This window comes from Canis aureus, chromosome 34 (genome assembly GCF_053574225.1).
Source record: "Canis aureus isolate CA01 chromosome 34, VMU_Caureus_v.1.0, whole genome shotgun sequence".
Taxonomy (NCBI): domain Eukaryota; kingdom Metazoa; phylum Chordata; class Mammalia; order Carnivora; family Canidae; genus Canis; species Canis aureus.
Window position 1 is genome coordinate 23260053 of NC_135644.1, and position 22501 is coordinate 23282553.

Genomic DNA, 22501 nt, shown 5'->3' on the forward strand with positions numbered 1-22501 from the left:
ATGAGAAAAAGAGCAGTTTTTTAAAAAGGAATTATAAACTACATATCTTCTATTTATTTTTCAATTTCTATTATTTTTAAAAGTGTTAAATTTAAAGAAAGATAAACATTTTGTAACAAAACCTGTGTTGAATGAAATTCTTTACCTAATTTTAGAGGGTATCATTGAAATCAACACAGGTGTAGGGTAATCCTTATGGCCATGGAGATCATAGTGGTTTCACTTCAATCAAGGTAAAGCATAAAGGGAAAATTCTTAGGAGAGAGTGTGTCAAAGAAAGCTTTTTATATTAAGAAATGTCTTCGGATATGCTTTTTATGGAGTGAGGGTTGAATCACTGCTGAGATTAGTTCTGGAACTTAGACAAACAGCACAAAAGTCCACAGTAAAACTCTTTAAATGAAGACTCTTTTGGAATTGAAACATATCTTTCCTAGTGCCTTGTGAAAATTGTCCTTTTATAATTTTGGATTTTGAGTTGAATGATTTGTGATGATACATTATTAATATAAGCTTTTTAAGAATCATAATGTGTCTTTGTCTCTCCTCTTTCTGACAGCTTTGGAGATACTCTTACACAGCAACATATCACATCTATAACCTCAATAATGGGTAAAATTTCATGTCTATTTATTCATAATACTTACATCTATTATAGTTTTTCATTCCAAATTCTGTTTTGAGGTTAAGACTACATTCTCTTGTTACTGATTTTAGTTTCTTACTCCTTTACAGTGGATGTGTACCCATTACACTTAAGAAATTTAAAGAAATACTTTTATGGAATATTCACCTTTTTTATTTGACTAATACCTTGCATTTTTACACATAATGCAGTTTTATTTTCCCTACTTCGGGACACCACAGTATAAATAAACCATTTATGGAAGTAAACATACGTACTGAAAGTACAAACACATGCATGGGAATGATACAATACTTTCAGGAGAATTGCTACTTCATTGGAAGGAAGCAGAAGGGGAAGGAGATGCAATATTAGTTGTACTTGAACACATACTCCATTAATTGTTTTTTAAATCAGTTTTATTTAACATTGCAAAATATAAATATCCCTTAAATTTAAGTTGTGGATAAATTGTTACCTATTATATCATTTTCTTTATTTGTGATGCCTAACTACTTGAAATATTTACAATTTAAAAGAAAAAAAGGAGTGAGTAGGTAGGCAAAGACCTAGTGAAAGAATTCCTGGCAGAAGCAATAACATGTAAAGGCCCAAAGGGAAGGGAGAGCATGGAATGTTCCAGAAACTCAAAGTAGGTCAGTTGAGTTGAAACTGGAGAAGGGCATGCCGACTAGTGAGAGGTAATGTAAGGTTGGGAAGGAGTTGGGGCCAGGAAGCAGGGGCCAAATAATAATGAGGAAACAAGAAGAGTTTTAGATGTCGTTGTGATGACAATAGGGAATCACTGAAGAGTTTTAAATGGGAAATGACATGATCAGATTTGCACTTTAGAAAAATCACTCTGACTAAGTATGGACAATGAATTGGTTTAGTTACTCATCTTAATGTGATATCCTATTTGCTGTTATATAAAAGGAAAAAAATAATTATATGGCTTTAAGAGGTATTGAAAAATTTTATGGTCTATTTCCTCTTTTGTCCAGCAAGAGCACAAATATTCAAAAAAAATCTACTTATTTTAAAAGTTCAGGAAAGAATAACTCTGATCTTAAACTGTCAAATTAAGAACTAGGAACAGCTACATAAAGTAGAACCTGAAGTCATCTAATGTACTCTGGGTCTTTCTCTTCTCTATATCCACATCATCATCAAATTCAAAAAGTATTTATTGAACACCTACTATGTGAAAAGCATGTGTGGGAAAGATACAGATGAATTTGAGGCACTAGCCCCGCTCTCAAGAAAACTTGAAACTAGTGAAATAAAAACCTTTACTCTTTCAGCACAACTTCTTGAAGCTTTAAACATTTTCTTATTTTTCTTATAATCATTTTGCAATTCTCCATGTCCTACCCATGTCGAGGTTCAACAAATTAAATAGCATTCCAAAAGAAGATGACAATACTAATATTTTAATTATGGCTTGTATAAGCTTTATGGCCTAGAATCATTTTAAGTATTTAGCTTTTGTGCAGTGAATTTAGTCAAACTTGCTTGCTTTCTTGCTTTCTTCCTTTCTTTCTTCCTTTCTTTCCTGTACAACTAATTTGCCAGACTGATTCTTTTTTGTCAGGCAAATATAGCATAATTTAGGAAGTGAGGGATGACAAATTTGTTGAGATTCAAGGCAAGACCAAATATCACTAATTCCAAGTTTTCTATGTGCCTCTGAAGAGTCTATAAAAATCTACCACAGAGCAAATGAAGATACTTCTGGTTTCAAGCATGGGAAGGAGTACTGAGGAGATGACAGCCTTTGTAAGCAGCCTCCTCCACTTTCTCTCATAGTGTTAGTTATTTAGAAAACAGAAAATGGCAGCTGTGGTGACTTGCCAGTCATGAAGAGCCTGTGTGCTGAGATTTTCAGCTTGGCGCTGTCTGAATGCGTGCCTAGATGATTCCACGGCATATGGAAACCTGAGACAGTGTTACAATGTCAAAGGTAGCATGAACCCTGGCTTGACACAGAACTGTAGCCAGGTGAAGAATGTCTTCTTTTTCGGATCATTCCTCATGTCTTTCAATATATTCTGGCCCTTCCTGGTGCCTGCTGCTCATAAACTGTCCTCTGGCAGGCAGGATTCTCACTGCAGCACCAATGGTTTCTCTCTTTTCCGGGGGCATCACTCTTTTCCCAAGCAAAACTGACCTGCCCCTGCTATGCTGGGCCTCAGGCTGCACGACCTAAGGAGTTACATCAAAGTAGTGTGGGTTACAAGCCTTTGCAGGTGTCTCTACTTTAAAAGAATGAGAAAAGTAGAAATACCAGGCAGATGTTCAAGCCAGGCTAAAGTTAGTTTTTGGAGAGGAGGCCAAAGAGTCTTTCTTCAGGCTCCTCAATTTATACATTGGAGGCAAGTCTTGTTTTGTGTCTCCACAAAAGCATTCCTAATAAAACCATTAATAGGATCTTCAAGAAGATAATAGTCAAAACTTGGGCATAGCATCCTATGACTCTTTAGCACTTGTAAAAATCTGAACACATTCTTGCTGAAGAACGACAAAAGCTCCACAGTGCAAGTTAGTCAATTGAGTATTTGCAGGGCGACTTTAGGCATCAAAGTGAGATTTTTGGCCAATAAGATATTTGAAATTTCCCCATGGGTGGAGAACTTTGCAAGCTTAAGGCATACTGCCCAGTGTATGATCTGTTTTTCAGTTTAGCTTGAGATCAGATGTTCCTTTCCTTTTCTGATTTCAAGTCAGATCCCTGGGGAGATTGTCAAATGGCATCTTATTTTCAAAAATTTGAAATGCATATGCATTCACAGAGATGGGGGTTGTAAATGAGAATGTGGAAGAGTACATATTAAACTTCAGCACAATTATAGCATTGGAGAGCTGGAAGGCACTTCATCGACCATCTCAGCCTGATGTGTACAAATTTTACAGTCCTGAGGGGTAAGAGGCTTGAGTTTACTTCGGGGTCTGCCAAGAACCAGCTATGTAATTTTAGAAAGTCGTATCCCTCGAACCTCATGTTTATTTTTTATAAAAGGAGGGGGTTCTTTTAGATAATTTCTAGAGATAGTCCCACTTTTGCAGCCTATAAATCTTTTTTGAAATCTCTAATTCACTTCACTAGAGAGGTCAGAAAACTGAGACCCAGAGAAGTCCAATGACTTTTAAGTAACTAGTAAAGAACCCCAGTGTCTCTAGTGCCATTGCTGCCACATTCTTTCTGTTAGGTTTAAAGAAGCAGAGGATGATCCTTCATTGTTCTTGTTTACTTTTTTCTGTTTATAAAGACGTGTTTTTCCCATTGAACAGCAAGGTTTATTATTATTTTTTTCTTTCTTTTTTTCCTTCTAGAGAGTTTATAAGAAGAAATGAGCTTCCTCGTCCAATTCAGTATTTATGCTGGTCGCCTGTTGGGAGTAAATTAGTAAGTGTTTAAATTATAGAAGTGTTTAATCATTTAAATAAAAGAGGAGCCATTTGATTTTGGCCTTTGTTAAATTTCCCTGCCTGAAAGGAAAAAAAAAAATTCATGACTATTTTAGTGGTTAAAAACGGGAAGAGTTTTGATAAATTGAAACTCATCTGAGAATTCCGCAAAATCTCAAGCTCATGGATAGACTTCTTTAAATATCGCAGTCAAAAACTTTATCCTCATACTCAGCCAGAATGCGTTGTGCCAGAAAGCTGAGGAAAAATATGGTTTTCACAAGTTTCCCAGACTAGCTTCAGACAACATGAAATTTTGTCCAAGCTCTTATTTAAGGACTCTAAATAAAGATTAGATCTGGCTAGCTATTAATATTCAAAGATTTATTTGACTTTCTGTTAATATACACAATTATTTATTTGGGTAATAAAACAACATATACAATAGTAGACTTTATGCTTTATTTGGTATAGACTTTAAAAATCATAATTGATGTTAATTAATGTGAATTGGTTGGTTTTTTGACCTATTAAAATGATACTTCAGTTGCGAATCTTTTTCACATTTCAAAATGGATTACCACTCATTTTGTAAGTGTTAGATAAATAGTTAATACAAATGTCCAGACTTCATTGTGTTTCTTATGGAATTCTCCTTATTAACTCACTTACCATTACTTCTAGGCATATGTCTATCAAAACAATATCTATTTGAAACAAAGACCAGAAGACCCACCTTTTCAAATAACATATAATGGAAGAGAAAATAAAATATTCAATGGAATCCCAGACTGGGTATATGAAGGTAAAACTGTACTGTTTTTCTGCTGTTACTGTTTTAGGGCTTTAATTGAAAATAATTGCATATATTTAGTAAGATAGAGATGAGTGGTACGTTACTGAGATGAAGGGTGGCATTTCTGAAAGCTTTTATCAGGTTCGGAACAGAATGTGCCTGTTCTGAAAGAGCAAAATCTAATAATTGGCCTGAGAGAGTTTATTTTCATAAGCATTATAAAGTGGTAATAATAATTTATATTTCGAGAAGTATGTGGTCCTTAGATGCTGTTAGTACATTACCTCAGGTTTCTCTTTTCTTGAGAAATAAGTCTTTCTTCCAAAACGAAACAGCAGTCTACATAATTTTGCAGGGAAATATCCCTAGTTTTTGATGTTTTCGTGACTTGTGTCCTCTTTCTATGACATGTAGGGTCCAGGACTTGACGTTAAAAGGTCTTATAGTCTTTGCCAATACTAAAAAATAAATAACTGAAATGTTATTGTTGTTTTTAAAAATATTCCCAGAAGAAAAAGTTAACTTCCAACATTTATGTCACTCTGTAGTATTTAATTATAGTTCTTGTTTGGGTACTTTAGGTGACCATAGAAACCAGAAGCTGCCCCAAAGGAAAAAATCATTTATTGTTGAAATGTTTAATTAATTTACTCAAATAATTACACTTCTGATTCATATCAATTCTTAAGAAGACTGGTTGATGTTTGATATGGGGTATAAGGTTAAAGTATTTCTTTAAATTCAGATTATCCTTTTTCATAACCAAATTTTGGCACATGTCACATCCACATTAAATAAATTATTTCAGTCAATAAATGCCTAATACAATGTATTTTGAGGCATTTACATTGATCTTAAGAGTAAGTTATAATTGTAATTAATATGCTTGTATTTATCTTTCAGAGGAAATGCTTGCTACAAAACATGCTCTCTGGTGGTCTCCTAATGGAAAATTTTTGGCATATGCAGAATTTAATGATACAGAGATACCAGTTATTGCCTATTCCTATTATGGTGATGAACAATATCCTAGAACAATAAATATTCCATACCCAAAGGTATGTTGAGTACTTTTAGCAGATGCTTCTATTCCTCCGGTGTCAAAATGAGCAACCAATACCATGAATAGAGGTGGGATCAACAAGTTTGGAGAGCTTCTTATCCTTGTGCATTGTAAGGCAAACATTGTACTGTGCTCTATTATTTATGTGGACATCTGTTGCTTTGGACATCTGGTTGTGCTGGATGAAGTAGTCTTTGCAAAATCCATCGCAGAATCTTTGAAAAACATATGGTCTAGATTATGGAGGAAAAACAAGCTTAACTTAATTTTAATTTTTCATATTTCATGCTCCAAATTCAGGGTAAAGTTCTGTTTTGCAATTCCCTCTTGAATTCTCATGTAAATGCCGACTAGAATGGAAAATACAAATGTTGAACTTGATGTTCCTGTCAGGTAGAAGCAGGTATGAGTTGTGATCTTTTCTGGACACACAAGGTAGGTTAAGTTTATAAGCCTAGTTTCTTCCTTGAGGAAATTAGACATGGAGTGAGCCCAGAGTTTCTTGTATAACCATTGTAGAATTCTTAGTGTACATACTTTTCATTCAGTCCCCTGTCCGAAGAGAGGGGTCCTGTGTCTGTAGTGGGAGAACAGCAAGGTCACTTGGAAGGCCATATGGTGGAGAAGCGTCATATCCTAATTTGATATAGACAAAAAACCTGAAAGGGGATCAAATCCTCCTCTTTCAAAAGGCATGGAAGTGATTTTAGAAAATAGTTCTTTGTTCTTTAGTTCCTATTGTGTTTACTTGCCAAAGAGAGCACTGTTATGGATGGACCCAGTGGGTCCCCATACATGACACGGATGGGACGGATGTGCATACACACAAGTGCTTTTCGATGCGAGCCAAAGTGGCTGTGGTCAGAGAAGTAGAAATAGCAGATAGTCTAAAATTTATGTTAAAGGTCATTTGAGAAAAGGCAGTGGACAGGAGGTGTACGTTTAGGTAGGAGATCTCTCAATGGCTGTGTACAAAGTCTGAAAGCTGGAGATATTTGGAAGCAAGAGGTATGGTACTTGGGGCCTGGGATGTAAAAGAGCTTGGATCTTTAGGAGGGTGGAAGGGAGCAGGAAGAGATGGAGGAACCCAGAATTGAAGACTGACACTGGCAGAGAAGTTGGGACCCAAACTTTCATGCTTCCTTGAAGACTGAAGTTGTTGAAACATCTGAAATCAGACTGAGAAGTGAGACAGCTTGCAAAAAACCAGAAGTCCCAGCTGAACCTCAGAGTGAAACGGGTCAGAGGAGAGCCTGGACAGTTCTTTAGATGAATCCAAACAGCCCAGAGTCATTTAAGGCTGTGAACCTAAACTTCCTGGACTTAAGTTGTTTAACAATTATAAGACTCTCTTTTTCTGTGTTAAAATAACAGGAACTCTAAGAAGCTGTCTGGGTGTGAACTACACTGTCATGTAAATTTAGGGTGTATAATAGCACAGAAAGTACAAAACAAGGAAAGTGCAAATTCCACGGGCACTTTATTTGGAGGTGACATTTCCCTAATTTGGGGGGGATGAAAGAAGTAGTAATATAACCAGCAAGGAGAGTGAGTGATGACTGTCCTAGACCAAACCATAGGGTACAAGGCAAAAGGTATCTTTCATTATTCATTCTTTACGCTCTCCCCACCCCACACTCCCTTTAGCACATGGAGAAATGATTGTTATACGTATCATAATAATAATTATAGGAAATATCTGTCTTGAAAGTCAGAAAAGAGAATATCAATTATGGAACTGCATTTTCATATCCAAAATATTTTTTCCCTATGAATCAAAGCCCCCTCATTAATCACTTAAAATGTGTGTTTTCACTCTGGTTGACACAATATTTGTAGTTGCCCTGCAAGTAAAATTGAAATGAGATTCCTGGTCATGTTATAATTAGAATGGTTTCACAGTAATATACTTAATATTATTAGCTTATAAAAATATGCCTAAATTCCTAAAGTGTCTTTAATATGTTGGCAATAATTAGAATTTTATGAGCTTATATATCTCCAATGTTTTGGCAGGCTGGAGCTAAGAACCCTGTTGTTCGGATCTTTATTATCGATACCACTTATCCTCAGCAGACAGGTCCCAGAGAAGTGCCAGTTCCAGCAATGATAGCATCAAGGTATAGTAAGCTCAGATGCTTCCCACCTTAAACTGAATTTTAACACTGAAATTTCTTTATCGGGATTTACACTTCTTTTCTAGTGAGTTTATGGTGTTTATATTCCAAGCAAAAATAAATAAATAAAGTTGGCATGCAAACCCGAATACATAATCAAATTAAAAATCACAAATACGTTTCTTAAATTGATTTTAAAATACTAGCCTCTTTCATACATATAAAGGTGATCTTAATGATAATATAAGGGATACTTCCCTCAGATGTGTGAATGTAAACTTGGGATCAGTAGGCAGATAGTATAATTCATACAAGTTCTCAGCATGGCTTCTCTCAACTCTGATCTACTTTCCAACCCAGGATTTAGAGATCATGCTTGCTCACATATGCATGACAAACAAGAGGAAAAAAGCCAACCCTCTCCAAATATTAGCATTTTATTTTTTACTAGAATGCAGTCTATCCACAATTATCTGTTGGCACAATTATCTGTTTGGGGTTAACTACAGTTAGACACGGACATGAAGCAGTCTCACTTCCCCAGCATGGCACCCTAGGTAGATATTGTCTGATTAACCCTGATTATAGCAACCCTGCAGCATCTCCATCAGTCCTCTGTGGTCATTCTGGGTGAAGCTGATAAAGGTAAGAGGTGCCCTATGCCCTGCCTGGTAGGCCTCTTTACCACTTCCCAAACCCTTGCAGGCCAGGGCTTGGCTTTTCCTCCTGCTGGCCCATGCAGGAGAGTCAGCCAAGGCCGAATGATTGATCACTAACAAGGTAAAGAACCTCAGCAGAGGCCTCTGCTGGGCCCTTCCAGGGTGAATCCACTCATGGGTAATTTAAAATAGCTTTATTATTATTGTTATTTTTTGGATGATCCATTACTCCCTCAACCCCAATCTAGTTGACAAAAGCTCGACTAAATACATCTTTTTTTTTTTTTTCTTTTTAAGTAACATTCTCCTTAGGAGCCAAATGAAATGATAGAAGGGTGCTGTAGAAGGAGTCAAGAGGCTTGTTGGAGCATCTATAAAATCCTGACAATGTAACAGTAATAGTTAACATTTTCGTATCCCTCACCATGAAGCAGGCAGAAATCTCAAGAACTTCAAGCACTCTCAACAAATTTTGTAGCAAGCTTTAAATTTGGTAATATTATTATTCCCATTTTATATAGAAACAGAGGCACAGACATGTTAAGTAAGTAGCCTTAAATAGTATAACTAGTAGGAGGTAAAACCAGAATCTGAGCCAGAGACCCTTCCAGTTCTGTGATTTCTTTTACATCAATGTCCAAAATTCTGTGGTTTATTTACACTGATGTTCTCTATCTACAGCTTCGTCCTCAGAGTGGAGTAATGATTGCTGCCATTCATTGACACCAACTGTGTGCCAAGCATTATTTGAGTTACTTAATATACATCATCCATGATTATTGCAGTAAATCTGAATTTCAACCCCTGACCATGGTCACAGTTAAAACTCGGCTCCAACACAAACATGCCTGGAGAGAAAGACGGGCATTTATCACGCTTGGCTCTCTGCTAGTTAAAAAGTGAAAAAAATGAGTTTACCTGTGCAAAATCACCAGTTTCATGCTTTTTCCCCTGTAGATGGACCAATAACTTTGTCTCATGTCTTAAGATTTTTCCTAAGATGTAAAAATCCAAAGTGAGGAGAAAATTCAAGCATAAAATAAGTCCACTAGGTGAATGAGGTCTCTTAGAGATATTCTTAAAAGTCAGCAAGTATGGGGAGCCTGGGTGGTTCAGTCAGTTAAACATCCGACTCCTGATTTTGGCTCAGGTCATGATCTCAGGGTGGTGACGTGGAGCCCCACATTGAGCTCTGCACTGGGCAGGGAACCTGCTTGAGATTCTCTCTCCCTCTCTCTCTGCGCCACCCCCCCCCCCCGCCCCACCCCGGTCCTGGGCTCATGTGCACTCTCTTTAAAAAAATTTTTTTAATAAAATAAATAAAATAAAAATCAGCAAGTATATTTAAGCTTCCTCTGTGGAAAAGGGAATGTTTTACTTTCCTTACCTATGGGATAAATATTTCATAATTCTAAAATACATCCTTTAGAAAACAAACCTTAAGAAATTATTTCATGTGATGCTACTTTATGGCTGTGACTATCTGTTTTGCTTTATTTGCAGTGATTATTATTTCAGTTGGCTCACATGGGTTACTGATGAACGAGTATGTTTGCAGTGGCTAAAAAGAATCCAGAACGTTTCAGTTCTGTCCATATGTGATTTCAGGGAAGGCTGGCAGACATGGGATTGTCCAAAGGTAGGTTATATTAGAACCCCAGAGGTATATTTCTGAAGATGAAAGCCCATGAGGGGGCTAATATTTTGTTTTATAAGGCCAGAATTAACACATTCAATTCTTGATTGCTTTGCAGACAAATCCCTCCTTATTCAGCCCATTATTTTTATTAAAAATGACTTTAGCACTGATACTGCATAGAGAAAAAGGCTAAATAAAACAATTGGAGAAATAAGGTGTCTGGTTCTGAGTTAGGATGGAAATCCATCCTTTTGAGATGATACCACTGGCAGTCAAAACCCCCAAAATAATGAGGATGAAAAGATAAGATGGCTCTATTAGGAAAATAGATATGTTCTATTAAAAACAAAAAAACAAAAAAATTCTAATGGTGCTATGTTCTATTCAGTGTCAAAATTGAAAAATAAAAATTTCAGAGGAAATGGATATTATAAAAAAAAGCCAAATATTCCCATTTTAAAATTAACAGTAGATAATTGAGAGTATGACATGAAATAGCAGATCAAATTATCCTGCTCTCCTGTTATCTTGAGAATACTCTACTATGCTAATTTTAGGAAGAAAAAACTCGCAAATTAGGCACAGATTTATTGTTGAGTTTTAATTGTTTCTATTGTTCAAATCCAAACATAATCTGTTAAATTAATGAGCTAGACAAGTACTTCAGCTATCTAAAAGCTTTAAAATGAGCCTGCTCATAAGGACTCATATTAGAGACTAAGAAATACAAAATGTTATCTTCAAGTAGGAAATTTGATGGATACATTTCATAAGACTTCTAATTATGGAGACATTTCATTAAACCGAATATGGAATAAACCTATTTTATAAAGTTAGGAAAAAAGCACAGAGCAATCAAAGTAAATCACTAAATTCCATCTCAAAATTAGGACACTATGTTTTGCAAGAAAAGAGTCATATGAATCTATTTGGAAATATATCAGGACTATAATAGTCAACATTACTCGGGCTAAAAATATTTTTTTAAATCACTACTCTGTAAGAAGCTTGACTAATTTTGATGGAATCTGCTAGAAGCTTATTTTTATCTTATTTATATTTTGAAATACAAAACAGAAAGATGTTGGCTTTAATGCAGTAGCATAGGGGGGAAAAGAATAAACTTGATTGTGGTAGTTAATTAGAAACCATTTATCTGATAAATCAGGTTTGGAGGAATATATCTTCAATGTTTTCATTGAATCTAGGTATGAGGAATGATTGCTTTACTTTCATTAGTTTAAAACTACAAGATCAGTCATTTAGATACAATTTTTAGTTCTCAAAACTAGGCATTTAAAAACGGCAATTGCTTTGGAATCTGAAATTCTAATTTATCAAAATCAGGGACAACTTTAATCCAAACTGACAGTATATATAGGATACTTATTCAAGGAGCTGTGGAATTCCTTGGAATATAAACTTTAGCTTTATAGCCCAAAACAGTGATTAAATTTAGAATTCCAGGTTTAATTAACCTTAGGATTTCAAAACAACCTCTGCTTCAAAATAATTTGATAAATACATGGAACACATTTTCAGATTTTAGAACAACCAAGTGTTGAGTTAGACAACAAAGCTGTGCCTTCAGATTTATTATTTCCTTGCTTCTTGTAACAGTACTCTCTCGCGATTCTCTTTCTTCTTCACTGACTGTTCTTTTTGTTTCCAGCTCTTCTTTTTCTATTCTCTAAAAATCGTATTATTCTCCAAATTAATGTATTTGCAAGGTAGGCTAACTGCTATACCAGCCATAGAACCCTTCCAGTCACTCAGTGGGCTGATACAATAGAAATATTTTGCACATTCATGTTACTACCTACTAGTAAGTCCAGGTAAGTGGGGGATGATGAGGGGTGGGGGATGGGGTGCTCAGGCTGATGGCATTCTGCTGCCTTATCTAGTGAGTTTCAGGGCTAGTTCAAAGTTATTCAAACCTCATTTGAATATGACCACTAATGATCAGCTGGAGAATGGAAAAGGGAGTGGAGGATCATGTACAAGAGGCTTCTATAGGTTAGGCTTAGAAGTGGCTCACACACCATCGGTTAGAGCTTCTCAAATGACCACGTCCTACAGGAAGGAGGCCTGCGAAATGTAGCCCACCTATATTCCTAGCAAAAAAGAGAAAATGATTGCTGATAATCTTACAGCCTTTACCACAATTCTCAACCTACAATTCAGGTGGTTTTTATCCATACCAGAGGTTTTGTTACCATTTGTCCCTCAAATGGCTACATCTTCTCTGAGGATGCTCACTATTGATCCAGGGTTTTAGGCCTTTATCATCCTTTTTCCAAACATTAAAATAGCCTTCCAATTGGTCTCTCTGCCTCCTTCTAGCTAGAATTACTCATTTCTAATCCATTCTCTGTATCACTTTCTCAATTATATTTTCCAAATTGTGATTTTGAAATCCTTCAAAGGATGTGCCCAGAGTGAAAGTCCAAAATTCCTAGGGTGGCATAAAAATTTCTCCAAGATTGTTTTGATACCCCTGCATCTTCCCTCATCTTTAACTCTTTTTGATAGTCACCCTCCACTCAGCCATACTGAACCACCCTTGTGGTCTACTAAGCTGGCTTGGCCTCTGTGTTGTTCATTTCACCGAGAATGTTCTTTCTAATTACTTGACTAGGAAAACCTATTCATCCTTTTAAGCTTACTAAATTCTGTTCAATAAATGATTGACTGTATTATGCCAAAATATATACCAAAATAAGATCCAGCACACATTTTAAGATTCCTACCTATTTAATAAGACTAAGAAAAGAAAAATCAATCTAAACTCCACTGTGAAATGCCTTTTGTAACTGCATGACACCAAGTGCTTGGGTTGTGCTAGGTTTCCATAGATGTAATAATTCCAGGCACTGCCTCATGGAAAATTAAACCAGAATTATAAAAGGTTTGGAGTAAGATACAGCCCTTAGATCACTCATGTGTATGCAATAGCACTGATGTATAAGATTTTGAATATGGCCATCTTAAACTCAAGTGTGAAGTTACTCAATTAACAATAGTACACTCTGAGTAGGCAGCTTAACTGGTTCAAATGCCCAGATTATATTTAGGAAAAACTGTTCTCCTAATAGTATGTTTGTTGTGATCTTTCTTTTAGGCCCAGGAACATATAGAAGAAAGCAGAACTGGATGGGCTGGTGGAGTATGATTTTGCTATCTTTTCCTTATATTTTACTGTCACTTGCCAGATTCTCAGCTATCAAAGGACTATTTCATTTTATTTATTTTTTAAAAATTTTATTTGTTTATTCATGAGAGACACAGAGAGAGAGGCAGAGACACAGGCAGAGGGAGAAGCAGGCTCCACGCAGGGAGCCCGATGTGGGACTCGATCCCAGGATCATGCCCTGGGCCAAAGGCAGGCGCCAAACTGCTGAGCCACCCAGGGATCCCCAAAGGACTATTTTAAATGTATTCAAACTGACACTACTTGCTTCATAGAAAAAAATAACAAGGTAAAAAAAAACAAAGGTAGTGATCCTTTCAGCAATTGTGTGCCAGATAAATTTAATGTCTAGATGTTTAAAATTCTGTTGAGAACAAATCATATTCCTCATGTCCCATACTTGACTTTTTCAGTTGAATCTCCGGTATCATAATTAATATTTTATTAAATGAATAAAATAAAGATTATTTTTCAAAAGATTACATTCCTGATCAGCTTAAAATAATAATTACTAACCAGAGGAATCAAATACACTGGTATTCTTAGGAATTTAAAGACAATCTACCTCATTAGATTTTATATAAGCTGAAATGAATAAATGAATTATATATTTTTTCCAGTTTTTAAGTGGTATCAAATAGGAAAATGTGTGCTTTGTGATGGTTTGTGATCACTTATATTTAGGTTTGGGGAGATAGGTTTATTCAGTGATTTGTGTAAATTTTTAGTGTAAAAAAATCACGTTTTACAAAATTCTCAATTGTGTCTAATATACTCTAATATACCATATGAAGAATACACAATTGGACAGAGAATAAGTGGATGTGTGTGGATGCTTCCACTTATTACAAACATATGATTGAATTCAACTAGCATTTGGATTAAAAAACACATACACAAGTTTCTCTGAGTAGCACGTGTAAAGAAAAAAGGAAACTCTTAGGACCTGGTTTAATACATTAACCCATGGTACAAGAACAATAAAAAATTCAGAGTCAATTGTAAGATGGTAACTCATAAAAATTCAAAGTTAAGGTGAGTATAAAGAAGGTAAATTGCAAAGTAAAATATCTTCAGATATTAAAAACTGTTTTGCACTTTTCTGGATTTAGCGATTTTTAGCTTACACATGTTTGCTTTGTCTTTAGTTAAAGACAGTTCTGTTTTAGTCATTAACTAAAGGATAGTTATTACTTTATTAAATATATACAGTAAATGTAAGTTATATTCTAAAATAGCGAGATAACAAGGATAAATGTGTAATCCAGAAAAGAAAATGGGGAAGTCCTATTTGAGTTCACCCTTTGCCACTGTACTAAGCAACACAAGAAAAATCAGAAATATTTAGTGAAAGGACAGAACTTTCTAAATTTTTGGAACGTTGGTCAGTTCAAATCTTCTCCTCCAAAAAGGTAATTCCTAGGTCATTGTTTGAAAACTTGAGGAAAGGGAATGTTAACCTTTAACTTCCAGTAAAGAATGAGGCAAAGAAGATTACCTGAAGACTTCCTTTGGTTGTATTCTCCTTGATGATAACGTAGCTGAAGTTATTACAGAATAACATGAATGATACGATTTTACAAATAGATAAATAGATAATAGATTATCTATTTGTATTTATCTACACATAGATACTAGATATTTTACAAATAGATGATATCAATAGTCTTCTTAAAGACATGATTTTAGAAATTCATACACATTTATTCTGAAAATGCTACCAGCATTCAAAACACTCTGAAGTATTTTAGAATGCATCTTTTGAAATCTCTTATTTAGAAGCATCTTAGAATCATCAATCTTTATATCTTATCAACTTTTGCAATCTGTATAGCACCAGCCTTGCAACCTCAGCAAATATGAGCTGGATGAATGGATCAATTAATTAATTAGTTAATTGCCTTCTAAAGCTGAAGAACATTGTTTTAAATATCCTCAGTGGAGGCACATGCATATCTTTTGAGGGAAGATGAGATCCCTACATTAAATAAAAAATCAGTTTTAAAAAATCATGCCAAAATAAATCTAGTGAATAATGCATTATTTATCTGCAATATATGTTTTGTGCTAGATCATTTTAATATCTGTAGCTTTGGAATTCTACTGGGAAAAATTATTTTTTTCATGTATTCATCTCAAATTCCTAAAATTTACCCAATGGGCAGTAAATTTTCTAAATACCAGAAAAGGTATTGTTGAAAAACCTTTGCAGTGATAGCTTTCAAGAGAAAGTTCACATTCTCCCAAGGCAGCTGCTTTGAAGAGGTCAGTCATTAGATTTTACAAGTTTTGACATGTCTTTTAAAAGTCAGGGCATAACTTCATATGCTCATAACTCGTATGTCATAAATGCTGGATAGCTTCCTTTGACCTATAATCAAACCAATGGCTTAATAAAACTACCCAGAAATAACCTAGAAATACGTATGTCTTTCAGACGTTTGTTCAAGTAATATTTATGAAGTTTTTAGAGAAAGTGTACTGGTTAATCATATTAGTCTAAAACCAAAGAGTGACTTTAGAGAAGTTGTTCCTTTAGAATTTATTAAGGGGATTTAAACTGAAAAACACCTTTGGAAAACACCTGTGAATCAGAGGCGTGAGAGTGAGTGACTTGCAAAAAGCAATGCACCTGTTAGCTGCAGGCACGGACCTGGCGAATAGAGCTTTACCTATCACTTTCTGTCCTCCAGCATCAGATGTTCAGTGTCTTAAGTTTGGGGGAAAGAGCCTAAATTCTCCTTTGGTATTTGATCTGAAAAATAACAACCACAAGTTCACTTTAAACAAACTATTCCTTGCCCTGTAGAGAACAGACAAAAAGAAACCTTTAATCAAAGAATCTAGTATGGAATTGGTAAAATTTGGAGAGCAAGCACTAAAAGCATAAAGCTTAGAGTGAGTGCAAAACCACACTTAAATTACTTTAAAGTCATTAAGCCATACACTTCCCTTAGCTGTTGGCAAAATCCCTTTGTTCACAAAAAACGAGAGTTGTTTTGGGGTTTTGTTTGTGTTTTACTTTTAAGTAAGAAACAAGGAAATAAACCTTAAATAAAGCTGGCTCAATTCAGTTGCCAGAAAAATGAGCTTTCTACCCGATGCTGAGTCTGGGCTTTTCACCGAATGTGGACTCCATTTAGGCATCAGCCTTTGATAAGTAGGACCTCAGGTTGTTCACCAGCCATGGGAAGAAATTATCTGGTGGTAAATAATCTTACCTTCCAAGTAAAATGTTTGAAATGGCTTTGCACATAGAGGTGAGTAATTTATCAGAAAACCTAAGCATGATAAAGGGGCTGTGAAAAAGCCTTGTTAAAACTGAGGACCACCTCGTTATGAGTGCTTATCTAGGGTCCAGGTGTGAGTGGCCGCGAGAAGCACTTAACTCAGGATGCATGATGGCTCTAGCTCTGCTAAAGTGAAGGCGGAAATATTTCACACTCTCTTTAGCTCACCCAAGTTACCCGTCCATCTAAAGCAGCTCTCTTCAATGAATGCAATAAAAAGGGAGAAGATAACAGTCTTTGTTTAGCAGAGATAGTCTTCCTGTTTGCCTGATTCTAATATCTTAAAATATAACCCTCTGCCCTCTTATTTTTTTTCAATGAAAATGAAATTTTAAGTTTGAATCTAGAACAAAACCTTTTTCTTTACAGTTCCTTACTAACCGGAGGTGTGAGGAGAATATGTTTTTACTCTGGCATCTCAAAATATTTTGTGACCCTGGTTCCATTTTAGTGTTAAAGACAGTGTAGAGCTGGGTTTTGTCTTTCACCCTGAGGAGTGAGAGGGAGGCATTGTGAAGTGGTTACTAGTTAGTATATCATCATTTGCCTAAGAAGGCAAAGCTGCATTCTAAAATGGAAGAATGGCTTGTCATGATGATCTATACTAATGAAATTCCATCCACAAAATTGTGAGCCAGAGTTTCTTTTTCCTGGGCCTTTTTTTTCACTCAGTTCACCCTCGATTTCATTTAGAGGCATGAGTCTCAAAACCCATTTTTCATTTGTGAAAGACATCCATTCTATGCCAAGTGATAAGACTTAGTACATGAGGTTTCCTGGGACCACTGCAACAAAGTACCACAAACTTGATGGCTTAAAACAACAGAAATTTCCTCTGTCACCAGCCTGGAGGCTGTACGTCCAAAGTCAAGATGCCAGCAGGGTGCTGCTCCCTCTGAAGCTTCTAGGGAAGAATTCTTTCTCGTTCCAGCGACTGGTGACTCTTGACAGTACTTGAACTTCCTTGGCTGGCTGTTCATTGTGTCCCTCTGTGTCTAGTGGTATCATCTCTTCTTATGAGGACACCAGCTGGATTGGATTTAGGGCCCATCCTAATCCAATATGATCACATCTCCATTCTTAGCTTGATTATATCTGCAAATAGGGTAGGGTCATTATCTTCCTCCATTTGGGCTGCTGAAACAAAGCACCATAGACTGAGTGGTTTATAGACAATGGAAGTTGATTTCTCACACTTCTGGAGGCTGGAAGTCTTAGATTAGGGTGCCAGCATGATTGGGTTCTGGTGAGAGCTCTCTTCTAGGTTGCACATCTTGTATCCTTACATGGGAGAGAATAGAACAAGGGAAGCAAGCTCACTAGTGATTCTTATAAGGGCATTAATCTCGTTCATGGGGGCTCTACCCCTGTGACCTCATCTAATCCTAATCACCTGTCAAAGGTCCCACCTCCTAATGCCATTCCTAATGGGGGTTAGGGTTTCAAAATATGAATTTTGGGGAGACACAAACATTCAGTCCATGGTAGTCATCTTCAGAGGTTCTGGGTTCAAATGAATTTTGGACAACACTATTCAGACCACTATAGACACCACATCAAATAAGTTACATTTTAGCATCATGCAATCATAACCATCAGTTTTATCAAAGAGCATCAATGATCAGGTCACACAGGGAACCATCACTCAAAAGGTCTATAACAACTAAAAGATACTGGTGGTTTTGTTGTTGTCACTTAGTTCTGAAGGAGTCGAACATCTTGTTTCACTGTCATGTGGAAGCACTTCTGGCTAGAGAGAGTTGGTTCGGGATTATTTGTGAGAATATCTACTGGGTGCAATGCAGAGTAGCTCTTTCCTCATGTTGTCATTTTACCACCTGACCTTTCTTTTACAACCCAATGACCAGGAGAAAAAGAACCCAACAGATGTAAGATAAGGCTTATATATATATATATATATATATATATAAGCCTTATCATATATATATATATACATATATATATATATATATTTTTAATGTGAGAAGCTACTAGCTAAAATTCTGTGTGAGGACATTTGTAGGTTTTAGTTTTAGTTATCTAAGCCATTCAGGATATAGAGGTATGGCTTCCTCTGTTCCAGGCATAAGAAAGCTGAATATCGGGGACTCCTTCGGTCATTTAGCAGTTCCCAGCAAGTGGCCAGTGGGGCCCTGAGGAGAGGTCAGAGACAGGCAACAAGGCCTGCTTCCCTCCATGAGCTCAGGGAGTAAACCTCCTACTTTCTTGTCCTGGTAACATTTTATTTCTCAAGTCTAGAAGTTTCTTCCTACCACCATTAAAAACTGTGGCTAGCAAGCCATGATATTTTCATCTTTAAAATGTCTTCATTGAATCATTGGCATTAGGTGCTTGGCATCAGACAAACCAAAAATCAAAAGAATTATCAGCCCTCATGAGTCACACTTTGGTCAAATAGCACATTTTGAAGTTTGACTTGGCTAAATATCAACACTTACTTGTGATCCTTTTAACTGTATTTCAAACCACATACTCTCTAAGCGTAGACATTCAATCAAATTAAACATTATAAACACAGGGGTATGTAGTAGCAATTAAGCAGCAGTTGGAATGTGAAAATGCCTGTTAGAATCACTAAAAAAGCTGTCTATCTGTAAGAATGGAATTTCAGATGTGAGTGATGGAAGGCAGGGGAGGCAAGGCATTCTAGTTCCTATAATCAGAACTATCCACTGCTTTTGAAAAAATCTATAGTTTTAGTTTGGTTTGTCTTTTGAACATAACCTCTGTTCATTTCTTTCAGTTCTTTGTTTCAACACCAGTTTTCAGCTATGATGCCATTTCATACTACAAAATATTTAGCGACAAGGATGGCTACAAACATATTCACTATATCAAAGACACTGTGGTATGTTCCTTCCAAGATTTATCTCCTCAAAGATCATTCACTTGAGGTTGCTCAAATAACGCTCAGCTTCACACAACATAATGTTTGTCTTTTTATAGGAAAATGCTATTCAAATTACAAGTGGCAAGTGGGAGGCCATAAATATATTCAGAGTAACACAGGATTCACTGTAAGTATTGCATGAAGCATGATGCACCATTCAGGTTTTAATTGGCACTGATGGACACACAAGTGATACTGTACCCACTTCTTCGTTAAGAGCATTTTTTTTTCTTTACTCTGTAGGTTAGCTCAGATAGCTGTGGTTTCATTAAGATTGCACATTCTTTAATAGCCAGTTAACATTATAGCTTTCAGGAAAGAATATTTGGTAAGTGGACATTTCTCTTCTGATACTTGGTAGATAATTAATTAAAAGTATAAATTTTTAAAAATAACTACTTCTAAATGGAAATTTTACTCTTCAGCACTTGAAGAAATGAGCAAGCTTCAAAAGTCCATGAAGGGCAGCCCATAGATACAGAAATATTTTGGTAGTGATTCACTGTTATATAAATTTAAGATCATTAGCTGCAACAGCCATCATTTTTTGAGCAATTACTTCCTACCACATACTGTCAAGTAGAAACAGAGGTAGGGGAAAACCCAAGGCAGGAAGACCCAGCTATGGTCATAATCTAGGCCTGCGATGATGGAGGCCTGAACTGGAACAGTGGCAATGAGATACGGACTCTGGAGGGAAAAGCTATGCCTCCTTTTTCTTGCCTTAGCACTTGGCACAGTTCCTGACACAGAGCTGGAATTCAGTAAAGATTTGCTAAATGAATGAGAGGAAGGGGACATGACCACAAGGACAGATGGAGGACGAGCAAGACTGCTGACTTCATGGTTGTGAAGGAAAGGGGAAAAGAAAGGCAAAGTGGACTCATTGCAAGGCTGAGATGAAGGCAATCTCGAAGCCTCTGACAGAACAGGAAAGCTATGGGGGGAGGGGGCTGTTTGGAAGAGATAGTGAGTAGTGTACTCACTGATAGTCTGAGATGCTGTGGGGAAGGCAAGTGCAAGTGACTGTCCCTCAATCGGAGTCACGTGAAGTGAGTAAAGAAGACACTTTTAATCCTAGGAGTTGTTTGCATTCTCTGACCTTTTTTTTTTTCTACTTGGGGATAATGAGGTGTTTTTGACAGTGAAGATACAGAAGTACCTATAGGCCGCTGAATAGTCCTAAGAATTAAAAATTAGTAACCGAACCTGACTTTTTACATCCTATTACGCTCTTCCAAAAAAAAAAAAAAAGACAGTTAACTTCGTGATATTCAGATGAACTCACAGAGGAGTGAAAATCATGCCACTAAATTGGATTTCCCACTTCATGGCTATATTAAGACAGGTTAGAACTGGGACCCAGATACTTAAGTAACAAGTATATTCTCTTGTGACTTCTTTTGCATCTGGGTGAAGTAACGTGCCCCTTTGTGCGGTGTCATAGCGTAGATGAGTTTCCGGATTTATAACAAATTCATCCTTTGTCAGAGCTTCTGCAAAACAAATCCAAAATGTCTTCAGGAAAATTAATATAGCATAGAGAAGCCAGTAAACTGTCATGGATAACGAAGGGGGTGATATCAATCAATATCCTACCTTATTTTGTGTAACTCATAACGAATAAATCAGAATATAGTATACCTATAAAAAAAGAATATTCAGCATAATTTAATCTTTCTCTTATGATTTGAAATTCAGAGGAAGTACATTAAATTTTGTTATAAACAGCAATGATTTATCTACATAAGTGCCAATTAATATAGTTTCATTAGATGAACATTGGACTATATTGTTTATTAGTGTTAATACTAAAAATTCTATCACCATTTAGTTATCAATACTTATTTGATAACTTCTGCATATATTTTCAGGTTTTATTCTAGCAATGAATTTGAAGACTACCCAGGAAGAAGAAATATCTATAGGTAATTTATGTCAATTCATTCTAATTTTTACACATTAATATTTGAATGAATATCTGTCAGAGTCCTTTAGATCTATAGAATACTTTTTAAAGATTTTATTTACTTATTCATGAGAGACAGAGAGAGAGAGAGAGAGAGAGAGGCAGAGGGAGAAGCAGGCTCCATGAAGAGAGCCTGACGTGGGACTCGATCTTGGGTCTCCAGGATCACGCCCTGGGCCGAAGGTGGCGCTAAACCGCTGAGCCACCTGGGCTGCCCTAGAATATTTTTTAAAGCCTGAAATATAATAAAAGTAACATGAATTAAGATAAAACATTCAGAGAATATTTTACACTATATCAGTATAAACACACACACACACACACACACACACACACACACCCCTGGAGTGCCTGGGTGGCTCAGTTGGTTAAGCATCTGGCTCTTGGTTTCAGCTCAGGTCATGATCTCAGGGTGGTGAGATCAAGCACTGTGTCAGGCTCAGAGCTCAGGAGGGAGATTGCTTGAGATTCTCTCTCTCGCTCTCTCTCTCTGTCCCTCCCTCTACTCAAGCATGCTTACATGCATGCTCTCTCTCTAAAATAAATAAATATTAGCTAACTCAAAATGTCTTCAGAAAAAAAAAATCAAGAAATTCTAATGCTGATATGAACATGATACTAAATATTTCAACTAAATTCAGAGGTAATTGAGGACATCCATTCACTTAGCAGATCCTTATACCAGGCATTGTGTTTAGTCCCATATTATGTGATTTCTTTTAATATGGTTTACTTTGGCATAAACCTGTTACAATTGGAGGGAATTCATCTCTGTTCCTAAATCGTGTTTAATTTGGTTCAGTTGTCCCCTTGGTTATTGGAATGGTGCCCTCT

The 22501-nt window shown here is 36.2% G+C and overlaps 1 protein-coding gene across 3 annotated transcripts in view; it reads left to right on the top strand.

The window, feature by feature from the left end:
- FAP (fibroblast activation protein alpha) overlaps positions 1-22501 on the top strand; it is a 72472-nt gene that overhangs the window by 21064 nt on the left and 28907 nt on the right. For all 3 annotated transcript variants that reach the window (XR_013371870.1, XM_077883480.1, XM_077883479.1), the window contains exons 6-15: positions 560-612; positions 3959-4031; positions 4718-4838; positions 5733-5887; positions 7909-8012; positions 10172-10307; positions 13429-13473; positions 19552-19656; positions 19755-19825; positions 21573-21626. Coding sequence is in view for 2 of the 3 variants with exons in the window: in XM_077883480.1 (XP_077739606.1) it covers positions 560-612; positions 3959-4031; positions 4718-4838; positions 5733-5887; positions 7909-8012; positions 10172-10307; positions 13429-13473; positions 19552-19656; positions 19755-19825; positions 21573-21626 (917 nt within the window). In the remaining variant the exon portion in view is untranslated. The remainder of the gene's footprint in view (positions 1-559; positions 613-3958; positions 4032-4717; positions 4839-5732; positions 5888-7908; positions 8013-10171; positions 10308-13428; positions 13474-19551; positions 19657-19754; positions 19826-21572; positions 21627-22501) is intronic.